General features: G+C 41.6%; 1 protein-coding gene across 7 annotated transcripts in view; it reads left to right on the top strand.

Moving 5' to 3' along the window:
• The window catches only part of KATNAL2 (katanin catalytic subunit A1 like 2), an 84430-nt gene that overhangs the window by 35835 nt on the left and 25169 nt on the right, over positions 1–23426 (top strand). For 3 of the 7 annotated variants that reach the window (XM_079108782.1, XM_079108783.1, XM_079108784.1), the window contains exons 2-11: positions 283–353; positions 5859–6025; positions 7302–7344; positions 11964–12081; positions 13013–13108; positions 14734–14832; positions 15046–15123; positions 18183–18281; positions 20912–20975; positions 21154–21272. In XM_079108782.1, the coding sequence (XP_078964908.1) occupies positions 283–353; positions 5859–6025; positions 7302–7344; positions 11964–12081; positions 13013–13108; positions 14734–14832; positions 15046–15123; positions 18183–18281; positions 20912–20975; positions 21154–21272 (954 nt within the window). The remainder of the gene's footprint in view (positions 1–282; positions 354–5858; positions 6026–7301; positions 7345–11963; positions 12082–13012; positions 13109–14733; positions 14833–15045; positions 15124–18182; positions 18282–20911; positions 20976–21153; positions 21273–23426) is intronic. The other 4 variants (XM_079108786.1, XM_079108787.1, XM_079108785.1 and 1 more) reach the window with 3 other exon arrangements.

The raw sequence follows: 23426 nt of genomic DNA on the forward strand, positions 1-23426 counted from the left end.
TTGTGAGCAATAAAAGGCCAATTAGCTTGACAGGAAGTTCAACCGGTAAAGTGCAATCCTAATTCAAATCATTGTCCCTTAAGTTTACAATTCAGAAAGCCAGCTTTAAGAAGGAAAAGACGGTGGAAAACAACTTTATTCATCCTTAGAGACTTCAGACTGCTTCTAGCCTTTAAGTCATGCCACTTGGTTTGATAGGTTGCTGTTACCTTCAAGGGTTTATTGCTATAAAAGCCACGTTAGAGCTTGTCATCCCATCTAAATTTTCTTCTTTGTTCACAGTGCGAGATGAGGACGGAAGCACGCCGAAAAAATCTGCTCATTTTGATTTTACATTACTTAACACAAGAAGGGTATGTTACATTACAAACATTTACAGAGATGATTCCTCTCTTTCTCTGACCTCCGCTTTCCCAGACACAATTAAAAGAGCAGGTTCATATTTATAGAAAAATTGAGTAGAATGTAGAGTCCCCGCACATCCACTCCTTCCCTGGGTCTCCTCTATCATTACTGCTATTACCTTTTTGTGGTGTTGGGGTTCGTGCATGCCAGGCAAGCTCTACCACTGGGCTGCACCCCAACCACTCTCCTATTACTGTGTTGGGGATCAAATCCCTAGGCAGGGGCGCCACTACTGAGCTACATCCCCAACCCTCCTATTATTAATATCTTGAATTGACACAGTACATTTGTTAATGAGTCAATTTTGATACATCGTTAGCCAAAGTCCACAGTTTACATCAGGGTTTACTCTGTTGTATAGTTCTGAGTTTTGACAGATACAGATTGACCTGCATCAGTACTTACAGTGTCATACAGAATTATTTTGCTGCCCTAAAAATCCACTCTGCTCCACTTATTCTCTCTTCTTGTCCTACTGGAAAAGTGAGACAGACTTTCATTTTCTCACTTACCTACATGTTTTTTCTCATTATGCATTGAAAACTTTATTAACAGATCTACTTAGTATTCAAAATACTTCTCCTTTCCCCTTCAGGCTTAAAGATAGCACAGAAATGAAATAACTCTCTTCTGAATTTTTTCTTTCCTTAAAATGTTGGGAGGTTTGTTTTTGATTCAGGGTCATCTCAGAAAAATCAGAATATGCATGGGCCATGTTTTTCAAGAGTTTTTTTTTTTTAATGATAATCTTTTAAAATAAAAAAAATGAAATCTTTGCAACTGTATTGAAGCATCATTTTGTAATTTAAGTCACTGAAAGAGTCGGGGTTTTGTTTTTGTTTTTGTTTGCTAAAATTTACGATGCATGCATTTTGGCCAACAATTTTAACACTACACCTTAAACAAACTTTGTTGTTGATTTACTTTATTCTCTTGTTTGACAATGTTGTAAGCTCGTTGATTGCAAAATGTGATCTTAATGTGAAAGTTTTGATAATGACTTTCCCCCCCCCCCCGGTAAATGTGATGAAATTACTACAATGTCTTTAACACAAAAACATTCCCCATCCCCACTTACTTTGAAACTCACAGTTTTATCAGACATTGCTTTATGATGTTTGAGATTTAAATTTTATTGAGAAAATGGTTCATTCTGTTTCAGTCAGCTTTTTTGCTGTTCTGACTAAAAATTCAACCAGAACAACTTCAGAGGAGGAAAAGTTTATTCAAGGGCTCACAGTTTCAGAGGTCTCAGTCGTATACAGCCAGTTTCATTCCCCAAGGGTCTCAGGCGAGGCTGAACATCATGGCAGAAGAGTGTGGCAGAGGGAACCAGCTCACATGATGTTCAGAAAACAGAGAGGTCTCCACTTGCCAGATATAAATATGTACCCAAAAGCCATGCCCCAATGCCCACCTCCTCCAGCCATACTTACCACTTCAGTTACCACTCAGTTAATCCTTATCAGGAGATTCAATCACTGATTGGGTTAAGACTCTCACAACCAATCATTTCTCCTCTGAACCTTCTTGCATTGTCTCACACGTGAGCTTTTGGGGGACACCTCACATCCAAACCGTAACAATTCTTTCCCCATCACCAACAGTCTTAATCTAGAGAAATGAGTGGGCAGGTCATAAACTGACGCTCACCAGCTAAATTTCTGTATCCATGCATAGCACTGGAGAGAAAGCAATACTCTGAGAAGAACAGACCTGATTTCAGTCCTTTCTATGTCCCCATCTATGATGTGAAGATATTCTAGAAATTGATGAGTCAAGCAGTGTGATATGGCCCGTGGGTTGTTCTGAGTTATTCACCAGACCCTAAGGAAAGCAAATCTAAGGGCAGCATATGAGAATGTGCCAGATGTCTACTCTAAGGCAGGGGTATTGGCTTCTTAAGGTAGGAAAAGCTTCCTGGGTAAGCACATAGAGGTAGGAGCCAGACTTTGTGTTTTGTGTGTGGTGCTGGTGATTGAACCCTGGGCCTCACACACGTGAGCCAAGCACTCCACCCCTGAGCTACATCCCCAGCCCTTTAAAAATTTTTTATTTTGAGACAGGTTCTCAGTTGTCCAGGGATTAAATTTAAATTTAATAAATAGATAAAATTTAAATCCCAAACTTGTGATCCTCCTGCCTCTGCCTCCTGAGCAACTGGGATTATAGGCTGTGTCACCACGGCCAGCAGAATGCTTTTATGTCAAATGCTTCAAGGTCACATGTTTAATGCGAATTAAATATGTGATATGCTTAGAATAGAATAGTGCCTGACACAAAGTGAGTGCCTATGAGTATTTGCTAATTTTACTATGGAAGAGACAGGATTTGGATTTTATTATTTCTATACACAACCTGGTTTAGCAACAGACTTAAAGCATATGGAATGTGAATTTGGTCCATTTTATCAATTCTTTTAATGGAATATCAGCTCTATCTAAAGACTCCAGAAGTGTGTAGCACATTGGGAACAATAATTTTGTTAGGCGTTATTTTCAATTAGTTTTATGCTCAGGTAACCTTAACAAACATTAGGTTAAACTAAAGTAAACAAGTCCCCTTATTTCAGGACTTCTCACACCATCTAATTTGCTATGTGCAATGGGAATATTTGTGCTAACATAGGTATTTAGGGTTCTGCAAACCAATGTGACCAAGGAACTTTTTTTTTTCCCTGAGACTATCTTTAGAGACTAATTTCCTATGGAACACTTTGAGAATGCTGTCTTTGTAGATTAATTGGCTCATATAAAACTTAGGCTCATCATGATAGGACACAGAACTATGAGAATAATATTAATAGTTGCTCAGTAAATGTTATCTGACTAACCACTGAGGAACATATTAGAATATAGATGGGTAGAATAGAAAGCAAGACAAATATGTTTACACAGACATTCCCTGATTTTTATTGCAATGTATTTTACACTCCAGAAATTGTCTCAGAAAGAAGAACTGTAGAAACAAAAAGACCAATAAGTCAGCATACCTAACTCTTCTTCAGTGTTTATTATGGCCAGAATTTACTGTGCACTACTTAAAATGTATGCATTTCCCCAATTTGCCACTAGATGGCTCTTTGCTCTCAAATCAATAAGAATTATACTAGAGTTGATGATTTTCCAGAGACCTGCAGGGAAAGGGGTGAAAGACAGGATTATCATCAAGATGAAAAGTGGACTATAGGTTGTTATTTTTTGTTTGGTTTTTTTGTGGTCCTGGGGGTACGAACCCAGGGACTTGTGCTTGCGAGGCGAGCACTCTACCAACTGAGCTATCTCTCCAGCCCCTGACTATAGGTATTTTAAAGGATCTATGTTAGTATATAAGAAAGGATACCTCTCCTTAATGAAGTACTGGGAATTCAGGAAAGAGAACAGATTATTGTGAATAGGAATGATCAACCTGGTAAAGCCTTGTTAGAGGTGATGTGAGCAGGATTTGAAAGACATGTAGAATATACACAGAAAGGTGTGATTGGCAGAGGTGCAGAGGACGAAGGGGCACGGCAGGAGTGGAACACTTAAGACCAGCGTTTGAATGTGTGAGTGGGAATTAGTGAGGGTAGACTCTGGAGGGTCGTGGATGTTGGCCTTTCAGTCCCACATGTCCATCCTCTGGGGCCTGAGGGATGTAACAGCCTTCCTCCTGCGTCCTGTTCACTTGCTTGCTGCTGTGCCTAGTGTTCTTTCTACTGTGCTGTCCTGTCACTCTGTTGGCCAAGAACCCGAGTGGCACTACAAAAGACCTGGTTCCAGCTCAAACAATATATTAGAAACATGCAGAAGCAATTTTGTTCCTTTGATCAGCTAGCTGGGAAGCATGGGGTCTGCAGTCCTCTTTTCTAGTCATTTTACCACAATCCTGGAAATAGTTCAGAATGCAGTGGGATTCAGTAACGGACTACAAGCAATCTAAAGTGCACGTCCCCGTCTTCCACCTTTGCTTATTTATTGCTTCACAAGTGCCTGTATGTGGTTAGTCATTTTAAAAGAAAGATGTTGAGTTATTTCTGCGCAGTTGAATTTTCTTTTGACTTATCTGTATTTCCTAGTTGTTTCTTAAATGAACATGTATTACTTTATACAAAACAAAATTATGTTTTTTTAAACTTATTTTGTTTTCAATCCCTGTAAAATGGGGATTAAGACATAGCAAAGAAGCCTGGTGAGATATCAGTAAGTATATAAGCTGACTAACTCCCCAGTCAACTGGCTGACTGTGGTGAGTGAATTCTTTGAAATTAACTTGAGAGCCAGGCATAGTAGCGTATGCCTGTGATTCTAGCAACTTGGAAGTTTGAGGCAGAAGGCCAGCTTCAACAACTTAGTAAGGCCCACAGCAACTCATTGATATACTGTCTCAAAATAAAAACTTAAAAGAGTGCTCAGTGGTAAAGCGCCTCTGGGTTCAATTCCTAGTACAAAAAAATTAGCTTGAGAGAGATAAATACATTTAAAGGTCATTGGCAATAATCATGGCAACCTCTTTAAACAATAAATTTTCCAATTGACCTCAATCTAGTGCAGTGAAAAAGGCATAATAATAAAGTTTTCCCCCTCATGCCTTCCCAGGTTTGAATCAGAAAGAACTCTAACCTGAGGTGCTTGGATAAGACCTTAAATTGTATAATAATTTATGAGTATTTGCACATGTGCACACTTTTTGAGAGAAAGGCATTGGTTTTAACAAGAAGTTAACAACTAAGAATTGAGACCTGGAGAGTCGTTCTATTTTCAGAGGATTTTGAGACAAAGCCCTTGCTTCTCATGCTGCCATTTACATTGGACAGCCTTACCACAAAACAAGTCAAAAATGACAGTTCAGAACAGTGGTGACGAAGGTACTCACATACCGCAGCACTGTTAACGTAATGTGACTAACTTACATTACCAGAAACAACCTGTCCAAGCAGACGACATCTTCTTATACCGAATTCCTTCAATGATGCTCATTGACAGATTCTTGGGGTTTCCTTCAGGGCTCATGATGCTTTCCTTTGAATTGCCCTAATGGAGGCAAGTCTTCCTTTTGGGGTTGAATTTGGATTTTAGCAATCTCCAAATGTTACCTAAAATGAATACTGGTGAATAAACAGGTAATAAATTTAGGAACATACCCATTTTTTGGCTAAAGATGAATAAAGGTAATTTATAAGACATTTAGTTGATTTGATTATTTGACTTTAAAGCAAATTAAATAGTTTTGAACAATGATGACATCACTGAGATGAGTACGAAGCTCCCAGAGGTGACTGTTTTGAAAGACATATTTGGATATACTTCACAAACATAAAGTAAGGTCCTTACTCTGTAGGAAAACCTCTAGTTTTCATCTAATGTTCTATTTAAGGTTTACTCTTTGTATTGAGTCTCTTTGGACTTGTAATGCCTATTTTCCTTTGTTCTTTATACCCAGAGTTAATTCTTTTTCTTCTATAAAACTGCCAGATATATTGATGCAGCCAATGCTTTGGAGCAAGAAACTAAACTGGGGTTACGACGCTTTGAAGTTTGTGACAACGTTGATCTTGAAACTATTTTGATGGAATACGAGAGTTATTATTTTGTAAAATTCCAGAAATACCCCAAAATTGTTAAAAAGGCATCAGATGCAGGTATATGACTATTTTCTAGAAATAAGTTTTCATCACCCCATTCTCAGATAGATGGCGCCCTGCAGCCTGCGCTGGAAGAGGAGACCAGAGAGACGGTGCAGCCTCTTCCTCTCTCAGATCCAGAGCAGACAACTTGTACATGATCGTCTGGATATTGACGTCCCTTTAGTCATGTTGGCATTTGTTTGAGGAATGTATGTTTTAGGACATTGAAAGTAAAACCCCAGAGTACCGCAGGTGCTTTTTAGAAGGGCAGAATTAATTTCTGCAGAGACAGAGAGGGCTTTTGGAAGACGATGAATGACAAAGACTTTTTCTTGTTAGGAAGACCTATTATCTCTCTTGAAAATAACATGAAAATGAGTATTGGTGAAGCTAATAGCTCATGTATAGATAATGAAATGCTTTTGAAAGCCATCAATCCAGATAATGATCAATATAATGCAAAGACCCAGTATAGGTTAGCCTTCAAGGGGGCTGGCTGGAGGGGAGATCTAAAACCAGGGCTCTAAGTTTTGTAGTAACATTGACTTAGAAGTCTGTAAGTGGGGGAAGTAATTATAAACCAAGGGAGATCATTGTCCTGTTTACAAGGCACTTGTTAAGCCACAGACTTTAACATTTCATGTAGGGACCAGGAAACTGAGAGGAACGTCAATTAAAAGTAGCCGAGGCTGAGACCCAGAGCTGGAAGGGGTCTGAGAGGTATTTTATCTGAGCTTCCTTCCAATCCAGGATTCAGGGCTTGGTTTCTTGACTGTGTGGTAGGTACAGACCTTGAGGAAGACTTGCCTCCTAAGCACAGGGCAGCTAGCACTGTTACCTACCTGATCTGATTTCTAGATGACTGGCTCTCATCTTGGTCCACAAATTCTGCGGTCTTGCACATGAGGTCTTTATTTTAAGGTAAACTTGCAGAGTATAATTCATACGTGTTTCTTACCAGACTCACATAATCTTTGTGGGGTTCCTCTGCACCCTAGCAACATGGTATCAGGTTCATGAAAATTCAATGAAATGGCAATAGTCAAACCAGTCTGAATTGGAGTTGCCTCTGGGCACATGGTCTCCCCATGTTTCCTGTCTGAGGACTTAGGGGAGATGTTGGGGAACTCTCCCTGGCAACTTCACTTCTAGCTAGATCAGAATGAGTATCTTGTCCACAAGATTATAGTACAAACTTTTAGAACAATGTAAAGGGAGAAACATGCCAAAAAATATTTTGTCTCTTAAGATTAAATTCTTTCCTTTTCTCCCAATATTTGTTCTGCCACAGAAGAAAATAATTTACCACCAAGAAGTGGAGGGAAGAACAGAAGGTAAAGTGAACAATAATTCATCTTGATCAACTCAACTCTGGAAGTTTGTGGCATCTTTCTAGAAGAAACTCTAATGCCCCTCTGTGACCCATTACCAGCAATACCAAACTGTGGTTATGTGACTTAGTGGGCCCAGCCATGGAATCCCCTCAACTTACAACTGTTCAAGACTTGGACCAATGTCTGTGTTTTTTCCAGTTTAACTGCAAATAATTGCATTGAGTGATGCTGTCTTTCTAGGCCATGTAGCATGTGAAGTATGGACCTCAGAGGTTAAAAGACCCAGGCCCAGTTCCTGGCTGTCCTTTTTACAAGCATGGAGCAAGTTTCTGTCCCATACTGAGTTCCTGGCTCATAGAGCACCCAAGGAATACTATTTTCCATTTTTATTTTTACTTACTTATTTTTTCCTGGGGATTGCACCCAAGGGCACTTTATAAATGAGCTAGATTCCTGGTCCCTTTCTACTTTTTATTTATTTTTTTATTTTTTATTTTTTATTTTTTATTTTTTATTTTTTTCTACTTTTTATTTTGAGACCAGGTCTCACTAATTTGCTGAGGCTGGCCTGGAACTTGTGATCCTCCTGCCTCAGTCTACTGAGTTGCTAGGATTGCACGTGTGCACCACCTGGTCCAATTTATTTTACCTTTCTAAACAGGATCTGTAATTTCTCTGTGCACTCCTGGATTACTAAAAATAATCAGTAATCCCGGGCGTTAGCCTGATGGTTCTACCTCCCCAGAGCTGTCTTGGTGGACTGCCCCTGCCCTCCTGTTCTCTTTGTTTCCCATGCACATCTTACACGCCTTTCCCCAGACGCTCACACCTAAATCTCATGTGGGGCTAGGAGTTCCTCACCAGATCCCCTCTGTCTCTTGGCCATTCTAGATAGACACATTCTCCCACAAGGTCCCCCACTCTTGCCTCAGTGTCTGTCATGGTCTGGATGTGAGGTGTCCACCAAAAGCTCATGTGAGACAATGCAAGAAGGTTCAGAGGAGAAAGGATTGGTCATAGCCTTAACCTAATCAGTGAATTGATCCCTGATGGAATTAACTGAGTGGTGACTGGAGGCAGGTGGGGTGTGGCTGGAGGAAGTGGTTCACTGGGGTTGTGGCTGTGGGGTACATATTTTATATCCTGAGAGTGGAGCCTCTTCTGCTTTCTGATCGTCATGGAAACTGCTTCCCTCTGCCACACTTTTCCTCCTACAGCCTCCCCTGGAGCCCCGAGGAATGGAGCCTGCTGTCTATGGACTAAGACCTCTAAAACCATGAGCCCTTAAGTAAACTTTCCCTCCTCTACGGTTGTTCTGGTTGTGTCCTTAAGTCACAGCAGCGAAAAAGCTGACTGAAAAGTATCCTGCCCATCTCTCCCTTCCTAGGCAGCGTTGGTGGTGCAGCCGTGAGCTGCCTTCCGTTCCTCCCTTCCCACTTTCAACACCCCTACCCGGCATTGTCATGGCCCTCTCATAAATGCCCAGGGGTGCCAGGGTGCTGTTGCGCATGGACGCCAACTTTGGGGCAGCAGCGGCTACAGATTTTTGTTATTGTAATAAAGCTGAATCTTCAGAGGCAGGTGGAAAAGAGGTTCCTGTAAGAGCCACATGACATTCAGGCAGGGAAGAACATTTTTAAAAATCTTGGAATGTGATTTAAAAAAAGAAAACTGAGATCGACATCAAAGCAACTTATTATGCCTCATGAGGCATAAATTCTGGATGCCACCACCAAGTTCCCTGCTGTTGTGGATCCAGATCCCTGTCTGCAGCCTGAGAAGGAAGGGACTGGGATACCTCACAGGGCTGCCTGGTGTCACTTACAGTAAAGGTGGTGGAGCCCAGGTGTCCTTCAGGATGGTACTTATGATGGCGCTCTGCCCGAGGCTACCATGGGCTATTCTTTAGGACTGGCTTTATTATTATTATTATTATTATTATTATTATTACTATTTTGGGGGGTACTGGGGATTGAACTCAGGGGCACTTGACCACTGAACCACATCCCCAGCCCTGTTTTGTATTTTGTTTAGAGACAGGTTCTCACTGAGTTGCTTAGCACCTCGCTTTAGCTGAGGTTGGCTACGAATTTGCAATCCTCCTGCTTCAGGCCACTGGGATTACAGGCATGTGCCACCATGGCTTTATTATTTTGACACAAGGGTTATTTCTTTATTTGTAGTTTCTGTCCCCCTGTCAGATTCTAGTATTAAATGAAGCTGCTTGCAAGGAGAAACACTGAGGAGCATTCTAAGGGGCCAGCTTTCAGATGCATGGATTCTCATTTTTTTCAGCCAAATGTTCATGCCTGGAATGTCCTCAGTCTTCTTTGCCAGGTGGACATTCTGTGAACAAGTGTTTTTGAAGGGCTTTGTTTCCCTACAGGGATGGAGTGTGGTGACATGTGGGACAGTGCAGGGTTTCCTCTGTTCTCTCTGAGTACGTGTCTGCACAACATGGAGGTTGGATAGTCAGGAGAGAAAAGAATGGTGTTTCTGTGCATGATTTTATGCTCACAGGGAGTTACTAAGTGACTGTTGGTGTCATGAGACTGGCTACCCGCAAATCAAAGTGTCTTTTGCTAATCTTGCCTGTCACAGCGGAGAGCAAGCTCCCACCCTTGCTGAACGCTCAAGGGAGGAAAGTTATCTAATGTGATAGATGACAGAATTGGAATTCCAAAAGGTCTTGACTATTGGAGGCATGGGCCCCAAGTAACAAGATGAAATTAAATGGAATAAGGTTTAACCCCAACCAAAGACGCCCCACAAATAGCACCTCCATTGCAAATTCAGACCTAGCAATGTGAATAAGCTGCAGGTGACTACACCCGAGTCCACCTCACTGGAAGGTGCTGTGACTGCTAATGTGATCTGACAGTAGAAATACACTGTCGAAAAAGTAGATCACTCTGTTCCGGCCTGAGGGCAGTGGACAAAGAGAAGGTGACCAGGATGAGAAGGCATCTGAAAGCCAGGTAACTTTAGGACTGATGAGCAACTGGAGATACTTAGCTTGAACAGAGGGCTGGGGAGGATGGTCCTCAGAGCAATCCAACCCTCTCTTGGGAAGTGGGCCTTCTCTTCAGGATTCCTCTGGGCCCACCGAGGACTGGTGGCTACAGTTAAAGGCAGGGGGAATTTTCATAAGGTTCCATATTTGAAGAATTTTTTAGCGCTGTCACCTTTGGTCATATTGAAGAAAATCTTGTGAATCAGTTGCGTCCGGTGAGAAATCAAAGTGGAAAAGTAGAGTCCCAGTTCCTTGCCAGACACGGGGATTTTGAGGCAAGTTTAACTACTTATATAGCTTCACTTATTTAAATAAATCCTACTAATAAAGGTTTACATTTATACGATGCTTGGTATTCTTTTCATAGTTCTTTCATATTTGTCCCAGTAAAAGGCCCAAAGACCAGACATTCTTACTCCTAGTTTAGATGAAAAAAGAAAATGAGAATGGTCAGTGTCCACGTCGTGTGATGCTTATCCAGTGGGCCCACCATGTGGGGACCTTGGTGGTATGGTTGACATGGTGGTCTTGCTGGCTAAATGACTATGAGTTTATACTAGCGATGAGAAACTTTTTCTTTTTTTACAAAGAAATGGAGTTGAAACAGCAATTCTCTGAGGTCACTTAGAACATAGGAGAAATACTTGTAGTGAACCTCCTGCAGATGTCTCACATACTTAGGGACAAAAGAAGTGAGAGAAAAACACAGCTTATGACATGGGAGTTCATGTTTTGGCCCCCAAGCAGATCCTGCTGCTCTCGGATGTCACCTTCTACTACAAAATACAGACATTCCAATGTTGAAATCTAGTTTACCTAACCGTGAAGATGTGGATTGCCCTTGTGGTAATGTATGATGTAAATATATTCAAATGCATATGCTCCTGTAACCAACACAAGCAGGCCACCAGCAGGCTCCCCTTGCCCCTTCCCAGTGAATACTGCCCGTCTGTACCAGAGTTACCTACTATTCTGACTTCCATCAATTCCAGCTCCTTTGATTTGTTTTGCCAGAAGTAAATAGTAGTTGATGAAAAATTGTTCTGCAAATGTGAATTATCTGTGACAACAGATATGGGAGAGTTTCACTCCTCCCACAAGCCTCTCTTGATGTTTGTTGCACACAACATGCTCACAGATATTCTAAGCAGGCAAGGTATATCCAGGGTGCTGAATTAAAACCACAGACAAATTCCTAGATTTTTCTAATGTTTCCTAATTTGAGTAGGAGAACTCCTTTCTCCTACACATTTTCCTGGGTCTGATGCTCTTAAGAAAGTAGGAAGAAACAAAGAGGGATTCTTGTAAAACAATATGTTCCTGAGAACTAAAGCCATCTGCCAAAGTGCGGATGCTGTGGTGTGAAGGACAAATGAAGAGGGTGAGTTGGGGTCTCTGAGAGGGAGTGGACCCTCTAGCCTCATTTTGGCAGAGTCCACTGAATAGCCAGGAGGGAGTCAGGTACCAGTTGGGAAGGTGGAACAGATGGAAAGGCCCTATTGTGGTAAATTTGTGCATCTCTCGAGACTTTCTTTACGTATGCTATACAAGTAGTTTATTTGCCTCAAGTGAAGTGGTTAGGATAATCTCTCTCCTCCTTCCTTAGGGTGATGAGTGACAGTTGTCAAAATCTTCCCAAGATCAATCAACAGAGGCCACGATCCAAAACCACAGCAGGGAAAATGGGGGAAAAGAAATCTCTCAGCAAGGAGCAACCAAAACAGGTGAGGAGGACTTTGCTGGATGTTGGTAGTATTACACTTGGTTGAGGAACAACCCCAAGAAAAAAGGTCATATTTATTTAATTTTTGAGGACCCTATCTTTTAAAAAATGCTATATAAATTGTGGAATTTTCTGAAAGTTTTATGAAAGTATACTGCATTAAAATCAGGGACAAATGTGTAGATTGCTCAGTGTTCCTTAATTTGAGCAGGAGGACTCCTTCCTGCCCTCTGTACTTCCCCTAGACTGAGTGCAGGACGAGGGGCCTCGGGGGTGGGGCCTGGCTGTTGGACAGCTCCAGTAGCCCAGCTGAGGTAACTGCAAGTAACAAGTCTTCAGTGTCCCCAAGTATATCCTGGGGTTCTTAAGTGGAGGCCAGGGATAGTCTCAGGTGTGATCGGATCTCAGAATCTCCTGGTAGGCTTCTCCAAAGCAACATGGTTTGTCCTTACCCCAGACCTCCACACTGAACTTTCTAGAGGAGGAAAGGGCAGTAAGAGGAGAGAACCGCACAGGTGGGAAATCAATGCCTCCTGACTCAGGAGATCCATGTCCACATTGGAGAAAACCTTCTAGGCTTTAAAAGAAAGAGGAACAATAAAAATCGAGAAAAGGAATGGCAAAGAATTAATGTAAAAGATTCTTGGTTGGAAGATTCCTCCAATAGAAAGGAATAATTACAAGACCCAGTTGGTGAAAAGGAATCCCTCACCATCAAGGAGGGTCTCTGGTTGTGGCCACTGGGGTCTGACTGAGAGGGAGGAGATGTGACCTGGGGCAGGTGAGTCACACAGGAGGCTGGTTGATCTTGCTGCATCCCCATTTACAGAGCTGGTGTCTGGCATTTGGTTTTGCGGGGGAACTGGCAACTGTAACCAGCAACTTTAAGTAACTCCCTCAGCTGGCTGCTCACCATGTCCCTCTGTCTTCAGGTCGTCCACAATACTCACATGGAGACCGCTGACTTTGGCTTAAACATATCAAGAATCCACAAAGACAGTGCAGAGGAAAATGCCCACCCACGGAGAGTAAGTAGAACTCAGGAAGCGAGCACTTCTTTTTTAATGAACATAAGCAGTATTTTTGTCAAACAGGGAAGTTAAAACCTTATGATCAGAGGTTGCTGTGAGGTAACTGGATGAGGATGACAGGGACCACCTTTGTGGAACAGTGGTCTGGAGTGAACTGCCCCACCTCCAAGGGGCTCATTTCTTTCCTTATTCTGGCCAGCTCTTCTGGCAAACTACACGTGTGTGTGTGTGTGTGTGTGTGTGTGTGTGAGAGAGAGAGAGAGAGAGAGGGAGGGAGGGAGGTGGCAGTGAGTATCTCTCTGGAAATCAGGGGGCGCTGCCTCCTTGGCCTGAGCTGACTTCCTTTAAGGACCTCAATGAACTGAGCAATTGTTGGACATGAAGCCACTGAGTCCATGTCCCCCAGAAGGACAGGTGTTCTTCACCCTCTCTGCTTTTGTCATGTTTTCAGTCACTTTTGTGCCTAGCAGTTTTGTGGCTTTGGTTTCTTTTGTGAATGCTTACATTGATATAAATGGACATTTCTGATTGGGTCACAAGGAAGGGACTATTTAACCCAGTACTTAACCTTTGAAATCATCTGGCTATAAATTCTCTTTCCAGGAGAAATGTTCTCCGGGTAAAGTGTGAATGATTTTCTCCCTGGCATTTTAAGTGTGCATAGGCCGAATGAGAGTGTATATCCAGGGCTGAGCCGCCTAATGGGTCTGTCCTTGTCATGGGAGGGACCCTGGCTTCGGGATCCCCCCACACACTGGATTTCACAGGTGTGCCATTCTTGAGGGCATGGGCTTCAGTAAGCCTGCTGGGTTCACTCTGCCACGTTTCCCTGCTGTGTAACTTTGGGCAAGTTGTCTATAATTTCTCCAAATTTTACTTCTCTCTTCTGCAAAAAGGCAATAAGTGTCGTGTCCATCGTAATGAAAGGAGAGCCTTAGTAAAGGGCCTATCACATAATAACAGTAAATGTTGGCTACTGGAAATATTTGCATCCTTGCTTTGTCCTGCCTGACTCTAGAGGAGACAGGGTGGCTTTGGAGGGTTTGTGGGTTTGAATCCTGGCCTTAAGTCACTTGTTAGCTGTATGACCCTGAGCAAATCCCTTGACTCCTCTGGCCTGCTTCCACAAATGCAAAACCAGGATGTCACTCCCCACTAGCAGAGGTGTTTCAACAGTTAGAAACAACTCTCACAGTGTCCTGTACACACGTTTTGTACCAGGCACTACCAAGAGAGGCGTGCACATCCAGTTAGCAGACAGGACGTGGCTCTGCTCTCGTACCAGTGAGTTCTTCCTGTCCCTGTCACGTTTTAAAAGGACAAAACCAAACAGGGCGCGTTGTTGCGTTAAGAAGCAGAGACATGTGCTAGGAATGGGAAAGTGCTGGTGAATTTTTATTCAAATCCACTTTATTCTGAAGAATTATTTACAGTTTCTTCAGAGTGCCTCGACTGGAAGGCGTCATGGTTTTCTGTATCAGTGCAGGTGTTTTGAAAGCCTGCCATTATGCTTGCCCTACATAACAGGAGATGTAGATGTGGTTTGTTTTACTGAGACTGACACACAACAGATCATCTTCGTGCATGTATTCATGGCGGAAATAACCGTCACTCCCTTCCAGGGCCCGGTCATCGACTTCCGAGGGCTGCTCACAGACGCCATCAGAGGAGCAACTGGTGAAGTTGCCTTGAACACCTTCGACTGTAACCCGGACCCCTCAGTAAGTGGCCAATGTGTGCCATCCAGCTCTCAAACTGCCCCAATCCAGCTAAACCCTGGAAGGGTCGTCAGCACTGGGAGTGAGTACCCTGAAAGCTTGTGATCAAGTCGGAGGTCACAGCAGCCTGTCGCCATTTGTTTCACCAAGATCCTGTTTTTCTTCCTAAATTATGAAGCACTATTGTAACGTGAGCCTTTCTGTTCCTCTCATCAGGAACGATTGCTGAAACCTCTGAGTGCATTTATTGGCATGAACAGTGAGATGCGAGAATTGGCAGCAGTGGTGAGCCGGGTAAGCTCTGCTGTTCAATTCACAAATTTACCGAGGCAGATCGGGGCTCCTGGAGTATTGCGGGCTGCTTCTTTTATTAATAACAATAAATATGATCATTTATTTATAAAGTGCCCCCACTTGCGAAGGCACTCATATTGTTTAGAGGCACAATAATGCATGATAAATAAATTATAGAATCATAAAATTACAATATAAAAAGCCCACTATCTCAGTGTAGAGGCCAAGAAAACCAAAAGACAAAAAGACTGAGAAAGAAGGGACAGGTGAAAGGTTTTACAGCAGGGCCCAGAGTCAAGGAAAGAAGCCTCTCAGAGAAGGAAAGAACGTATCTGCATTTTGTTTAAAAAGTCAAACAAATAGAGATTGGGAGTCTGATGAGCTCATAATTGGAAATCTCCATGAAAAACAGATTAGTAGGAAAGATTTTTACCACCTAGACTTCAGACTTCTCAAGCTCATGCCCCAGAATCTTAAATAAAGGCAGTGAAGCTTCATGGCTAATGACATAGGTCTTTGACCTTGATTTCTAGATCCTTTTTTTTTTTTCTGGCTGTGTGACTTTGGGTGAGTTTCCTGGGATCAGAATGGATTCCCAGTTATAGGTTGTTTTTCAGTTTACACTGATCTTGTTTTTAATTGAAGACTGAAACGAAGGCAGGTTCAGGGAGCTGCTCGAGATGTATCAGGCATGTCCACAAAGGTGGACAAGTCAGACACAGCCCTTGCCTGCAAGAGTTTCTGGTCACGTGGGCAAGGTGCTTTGAGTGTGAAGAACGGGTATTGTGGAGAAAGAAGACGCTAGGAAAAAGCCCAAAGCAAAGGAGAGGAAGAGTGGGGGCGGGGGCACTGGGTGGGGTAAATGCACAACTGTGTGAAGTGGTGTCACTTGTGCAGGTTTCTGAATCCAAGTAAGAAGCAGGGAGTGGAAGGAAATGGAGTTGGAGAGCCAGGGTTCCTGAGGCAGGGCACCCAAGCAGTACCAGGGCTGGGAACTAGCCTCTAGAAACAAGGAACTTTTGACTGGTGTTCCCCAGGGGGGAACCCCATGGTCATCAAATGTGCCTGTGGATAACTTGTTCTAGTGGCAGAGAGGTGAAAGGATGGCAAAGCCATTGAAAGGGGAGACCAGCTAGGACGTTTTTACCAATGGGGGCGGGTGAGGGATTGGGCCAGATTGTGGGGATGCACAAGAAAGCAGAGCAAAGTATGTTTTAGATTCACAAAAATCAATAGTCTCGACGGACTGGGTGGCACACACCTGTAATCCCTGTGGCTCGGGAGGCTGAGGCAGGAGGATCCAAAGTTCAAAGTCAGCCTCAGTAAAAGTGAGACTAAGCAACTCAGTGAGACTCTGTCTCTAAATAAAATACAGAATAGGGCTGGGAATGTGGCTCAGTGGTCTAGTGCCCGAGTTCAATCCCCAGTACCAAAAAGAAAAAACAAGCAAACAAACAAACAATAGTCTCATTACCATTTTTGCAAAAGAATAACAAGACTGAAGCCAGAGCTACAGATATTAAGTGACCTGCAAGGATTCTGTGTGGAATTCTCTCCACGAACCCAAGGGAGGTGGCCATTCAGCCCCTGCTTGAATACTTCTGCTAATGGAGTGATTACCACCTAATAAGACCTGTTCAGTTCCAACTGATAAGTTCAGAATGACACAAAGAGGAACTTGGGTTGGGGAATTAAACACTACTTTGCAAAACCCAGTGTCAGTTTAGAAAAGGGCAAGAAATACTATTATCAATGGATGCCTTGAATACCAAGGTAGATGAAGCCTCAGCATGTGGGAAGATTTCCGCAGAAACAAGAATGCGTGGCTGGTGGGCTTGCCTGCACAACTAGGCTCTAAAGACAGGGTGGCTCTCCCAAGATTTTGGAAGACTGAGTCCTTTCTTTGTCGTCCCATCCGGGAATGGATATGCACATTACACATGACCCAAATCACTTCTATTAATAGTTTCCCTCATAAAAGAGGTACTGCTGTGGTGTGGGACACTTGGTGGAGGAGGGGAGAGGGGTAGGGCCCTGACATCGCACTGTACTTTAAAAAAACTGCTCATATGGGCTGGGGATATAGCTCAGTTGGTAGAGTGCTTGCCTGTCAAGCATAAGGCCCTGGGTTCAATCCCCAGCACCACAAAAAAAAAAAAAAAAAAAAAAAACCAAAAAAAAAAAAACCTGCTCATATTACTTATTAGAAATTAAATAAATAAAATGATAGTTTCCAGATTCATTCTGTAGTCACTCGGAATGACTTTGGAAGGAGGCTTTTTTTTTTTTTTTTTTTTTTTTTTTTTAATGTTAACACTCTAGACATTGTTTGCCTGAAATAGCTCCTACACAGAAAGGCCCCTGAGTGACTGTTCTGAGGCGTCTTGTGAAATTGGAGTTTGAAAACTGTAAATTAGTTATCAGTAAAAGCTACCTTAATTGATTACCCTAGATGGTTGCTATAGGGCTCTCCTGTAAGAGGGAAAACTCTTGCTTTTGCTCTGTTGTCGGCTTCCTTGAATTTTGCAGAAGCAATTGCTCCTGCTGAAAGTAGGGAGTGATCACTAGGGAAAAAAGAGAAATTGGTTTCAGAGGAGCATTATCTCTTTTATGCAACAAATTAAGAAAGTGTTTGCCAGATCAAAGAGCAAGAGAGAAGCCAGGCACCGGTAAGGAACTAGGTTTTGCTATAAAAACTAGTGTAATTTGAAGGCATATTCTGTAACTTCTTTGATTATGATCATAAATCAGCATGGTTTGTTATTGACTGAAGACAGGTAGAGTCCATTGCTAGGAGATATTTTTCCCTTCTTAAAAGAGTCATATTATAGCATCAATGTCTTCTTCAGGGAAAAAAACATCATTGAATATTTTCATGATATCCCTTTGGTGAATAACCCAAAATTACAATGTATACATATACATATATCTAATATGAAAAGTTTTTTTTATCACCAGCACTTTATATTCTATTGTAGGTCAACTAGTCTGCTCTCATGTTTATTACAGCTGTGGAGGAAAAAATTAGTTTTAACAAAATGATCAAATGTGCATTACAGGACATTTATCTCCATAATCCAAACATAAAGTGGGATGACATTATTGGACTGGATTCAGCCAAGCAGTTAGTGAAAGAAGCTGTTGTGTATCCTATAAGGGTAAGGATGGCAGTGGTGGGGTGGGGTTTGGGGGTTATTTCTGCTCATTATCCATCGGACAAGCTGTGTGTCACACATGTCAGGAAGGGCAGGGCAGGCTGATTTTCTGTCCACAAGTTAACTTTTTGCCTGTGTCACAATGCTTTGTCAACGCTAGAGCATCAGGCCTAGTCCATTCTGGACACTTTAAAATCATGTCTCATATTGGTTCCAGGCAGGTGTTTCCTTGATGTGATCATTGAAGATCTAGGACTCTGTCATGTAAATTTGATTTGTTAGTCACTACACGTTAGCTCAAATGAGCCTTCTTCTCTAAAAAGAATCCTAATATGGCAGAGATAGCTCCCATAGGAAAGGGCCTCTCCCTTGGTTTCTGTAGATACTCCCTTACCATCGCTTGGGCCACATGTAAAGAGCAGACAGTACCTTTCCAGACAGGAGCCAGCAGGGCCAGCAAGCTGTGCTCATTACTTATTCCTGACAAATTTCTGCATGGCTCATGAAACAGGTAGAAGAATAGAAAAACAGTTCTCTCCAAATGGGATGGTGAGGAAGTCAGTGAATCTCATGTTTTTGCAAATCAAACAGACTGATTTGCAACTTAGTACCTTAAGACACTAACTTTATTGTCTGTAATTCTGTGGGTAGACAGTTTGGGCGAGATTCAGTTGGGCCAGCTCATCTCTTCTCCACATGGTGTACTGACCCAGCTCAATCACACGTCCGGGGCATCAGCCAGCATGACTGGAAAGGTTGGAGAGACTGGAAAAGTTGGGATAAGGGGGACAGTTGAGGCCTCTGTCCTTTAGCGGGGGAATCCAGTCCTGTTCACAAAGGGCCCCCAGAAAGAGGCAAGAAGGGTAAGTTCTATGTCCTTAGCATTTTTCGGGTCTCTTCTTATATTGCTCATTTGCTATTCACATATTTTTAAGTCTTTTATTTTATTTGCTGATGTCCCATTGGCCCAAATCACAAGGCCAGACCCAGGTTCCAGGGGTGGAGAAACAGTTCCGTCTCTTCATGGTAGGAGCTGTAAATAGTTTGTGGCCATTTTCTATAATCTTCTGCAGTCAGGGTTATTTTATTAAATAACCTACTCATTCTTACCAGTGAGCCCATGGAGTCCTTGTTTTTTGGATGCTTTTATTCTGAGAAGGCAAAACCAATAAACTGATTTTTCTTCCCCCGTCTTTCTTCCTCTACTCAAATATGGAAGTAAGAAATACCCTGGTGTTGGGAATTAATAGAAATTTGCGCGTAGAAACGTAGCTCAACACTTTTAGAAAGGATGGACCATTCCATTGAGATTCTCTAACTGTGTTATCATCATGGCATTTCAAACTTGGCATGTGATGCTATTCAGATTTGGTCAGCATTAGCAAGAAATTAAGAGCCAGCTACAATTTCACTGTTACTATTTTTTAAAAGGGCCAACTGAGATTTTTTAATTGTCTTTAGTTGTAGATGGATGCAATACCTTTATTGTTTAAATTTACTTCTATGTGGTGCTGAGGATCGAACCCAGGGCCTCGCCCGTGGGAGACAAGCACTCTACCACTGAGCCACAAGCCCAACCCTAGGCTTTTATTCTTCCTTTCCTTTGTTCTCTACACATCCTTCCCACTGCCCAGATTATTTGAATTTGAACTAAGGGAAGAGACTTTACTGAGGGCCATGCACACCCTTCTGTAGTCAGTGCCTCCCAATGTGTTTGTCACTGAATGATTCTTATTATTTTATTTAATTTATGTGGAGCTGGGGTAGAACCCAGGGTCTCACACATGCTAGGCAAGCACTCTACTACTGAGCTACACCCTGTGGTTTTTTTTTTTTTTTTTTTTTTCTTTTTTTTAATTATTTTGAGATAGAGTCTCATCAAGTTGTTCAGGCTGATCCTCCTGCTCCAGCCTCCTGAGTAGTTGGGATCACAGGAGAGTGCCACCGCACCTGGTTGCTCCTCACTCCCACCCCTAAAGCACGCTTCACCAGAGCTTTGTACTTCACTTACATACACCTTCATTTATGTATTCTATTGTTCTTTTTGTTTGTTTTTGGTTTTGTTTTTTTGTACCAGGGCTTGAATCCAGGGGCACTTAACCATTGATCCACATCTCAGCCTTTTTTTTTTTTTTCTTTTGAGACCGGGTCTTGCTAAGTTGCTTTGGGCTTTGCTAAATTGCTGACACTGGCCTTGAGCTTGTGATCCTTCTGCCTCAGCTTCCTGAGCTGTTGGGATTACAGGACTGCACCACAGTGCCCAGCAGTTCTGTTGTTTATCTACTAGTTTGTACTTGCTTTACAACATTCAAAAGCATGCTAAATACCACACATGGATACATGACCAGCGTAACTCTACATCATGCTCAACCACGAGAATGGGATCCTAGTCAGAATAAGTTATATTCCACGTATGTATAATATGCCAAAATACGTTCTATTGTCATGTATATCTAAAAAGAACATTTTTTTTAAATAGTGGAAAAAAAATTGCCAAATACTCGGTGGAAGCCCTGAATTGTAGAGTTGGGCTGTGTTTTGCTCTAGTAGTACCAGCTCTCCATGCTAGGCGGGCACAGACTGATGCATTGATACCAAACCTCGTCACTGTTCCTTGTTCCTTTTTCCCACAGTATCCACAGCTGTTTACAGGAATTCTTTCTCCCTGGAAAGGACTACTGCTGTACGGCCCTCCAGGTAAACACAACTTTTCATTTTCATGTGCAGTGGATGAGTTGCCACTGTGTCCTCTTGAGGAGGGGGCAGATGAGAGCTGAGCAACCCCTTCTCCTTCCGGCATGAGACTGACTTCTGTCTGTCAGCCGGGAAATGGAGTTTAAGCACAGGGCTCATGTTTTTCCCCATGTGTCTCTAGGTACAGGAAAGACTTTACTGGCCAAAGCTGTGGCCACCGAATGCAAAACAACCTTCTTCAACATTTCTGCATCTACCATTGTCAGCAAATGGAGAGGGGATTCCGAAAAACTTGTTCGGGTAGGAATCCTTAATTTGGTATCTTTTAAAAAGAATACAGTGGAAACAAAATGATGTTAGCACTTACTTGTTTTTAAGTGATACCTTTGTTAGCTTTTGTCCTGGGTCTTGATTACCAAAAGCTAGAGATATGGATTGACTATTATATGTGGGTATAAATCATGCTCCCATCAGAAAACATGATCTCCTTTCTTTTGAAATTTTACAGTCTTCTTTTGATCATGCAACTTAGGAATGAAATCTGGGGAAAATATTGTCTCTGAAGTGGCCTCTTGTAGAAGCATTCATTATTAAGTGCGTGCAATGGTTTCAGTCAACATTTATTCAGAAGCTACCACTGTATGCTGGTTCCCTGAGCCAAGTACTCTATAGAAGAATCAGGAGACTTAAAACTTAATTATTCTTTCAGATGCTCTGAGCAAATTTCCTTCACAGTGCTCACAGCCTGAGGGTTTATTCCTTCCTAAAGGGTTGTTTGAATCTTTACAATGTTTCATTCTTAGTCTTGGACACATTTTACATTACAAAAATTTACTGTATCTTCCAACCATCTTAAGAAAACTTATGTTTGTGATTTATGCCTCAATGTAAAATGGATTCTTTCCAGAAATTCTGTTAAACTATTGCCTTTTGTAGAACACTGATAAGTAATCAATACTAAGTGAATATAAAGTATTATGTATTTTCTGAAAAGAAATTACCCTAAAATATTACTCTGAAATTACGTTCCCTTGAAATGACTCATTTCCAAAACATTATGGTCTACTTGAAAGTCATAATGGAATATTTTAAAAGAATTGACTTACCTAACATAACCTATTGTTTATTATTTTGATGTTATTTTCAAGTTGTTTCAAATGTGTATGTTTCTATACATTCTTATCACTTTCAGGGTTGTAACTTGTGAGAACATTCATTGATATCTGCTACTTGGATCTTTCTTAAGTCTAACTTAGTACCAGGTCCAAAAACGGGGCTGGTATTTATCTGCTCCCACATTTGTAACTTCCGTGGAATTCTGGTTCACTGGATTTCAATTGGATGAAATTCAACTACCTGTAATCCTTGTTAGTCTGAGGTTTTTTTGGGGGGGTATTTCATTTATGTATTCTGAGTAACAACAAAACCCTTGAAAGATATACCCCAGAATCAACTTAGATTCATCTCCTGTCATAAAAATTAGTGTTTACAGCCATAGGCACAAGACATTGTCAAATGCTCAAAGAAAGATTAACAGTACTTTCCAGAAAAGACTTGCCTAGGCAAAAGTATAGATTTTGATATTTTATGAATATTCTTAACAGTGTTTGAAGCTAAATGGAGTTTCTTATTTAATGTTGGATGGTTAGAAAAGTCAATTAATTAGAACTCTCCATTTTTTGTGAGCATTTTATTTAACTAAAGTTTGCTTCAGCTTCAGTATTGTTTCATTAGAAGAAATGAGTCCTCCCCACCTCCTACTCCTTTACCAAATATTTAAATGTAACTAGTTTTTAGTTAAAAAAAAATAAAAAAAGGGTCAACAGACTCCTGAATCCTCTACTTTGAGGTATCCATTATTAACAGATGCAGTTTAGCCTTCCAGAACATGCTTTCATTATATACTTTCATTAACATTATTGTATATTTTTCTTTCTTTTTAAATACATGTAAGAATACATTACACATTCCCTTCTGCACCTTGCTAACCCCCATACTTTGTAACTTGGATATTGTTCTAGACTACTATATTGAAAACACATTCTTTCATATGTCTACATGCTGCTTCGTTGCATGGATGTACCAAGTATATTTAACCTATCTTTTATTGATGGACATTTAGGTTGCTTCCAGTCTCCTGCGATTATGAACAGAGCTAGGAGGACAGTCTTCTATACTCACCTGTCTGTGCATATGTAGTACACAGGGCAATTTCTTCAAAGTAGAATTGCCAGGTTAGAGGGAATGAGCATCACTGATTGCTAAATTATTTGCCAATGGGATTGTCATAACTTACAGGCCCATCAATGGTTTGTGTGTGTGTGTTTGCTTCCCCACGCTCTGCCCAACATTGTGTAGTATCAAAACTTTAAAATAAAAATCTTTGTCAATCTGAGTGAAATGTATTTTAGTGATTGAATGTGCATTTCAATAGGCTTGTATGTACATTCTGTT

The sequence above is a fragment of the Sciurus vulgaris genome, assembly GCF_902686455.1.
Source record: "Sciurus vulgaris genome assembly, chromosome: 13".
NCBI lineage: Eukaryota > Metazoa > Chordata > Mammalia > Rodentia > Sciuridae > Sciurus > Sciurus vulgaris.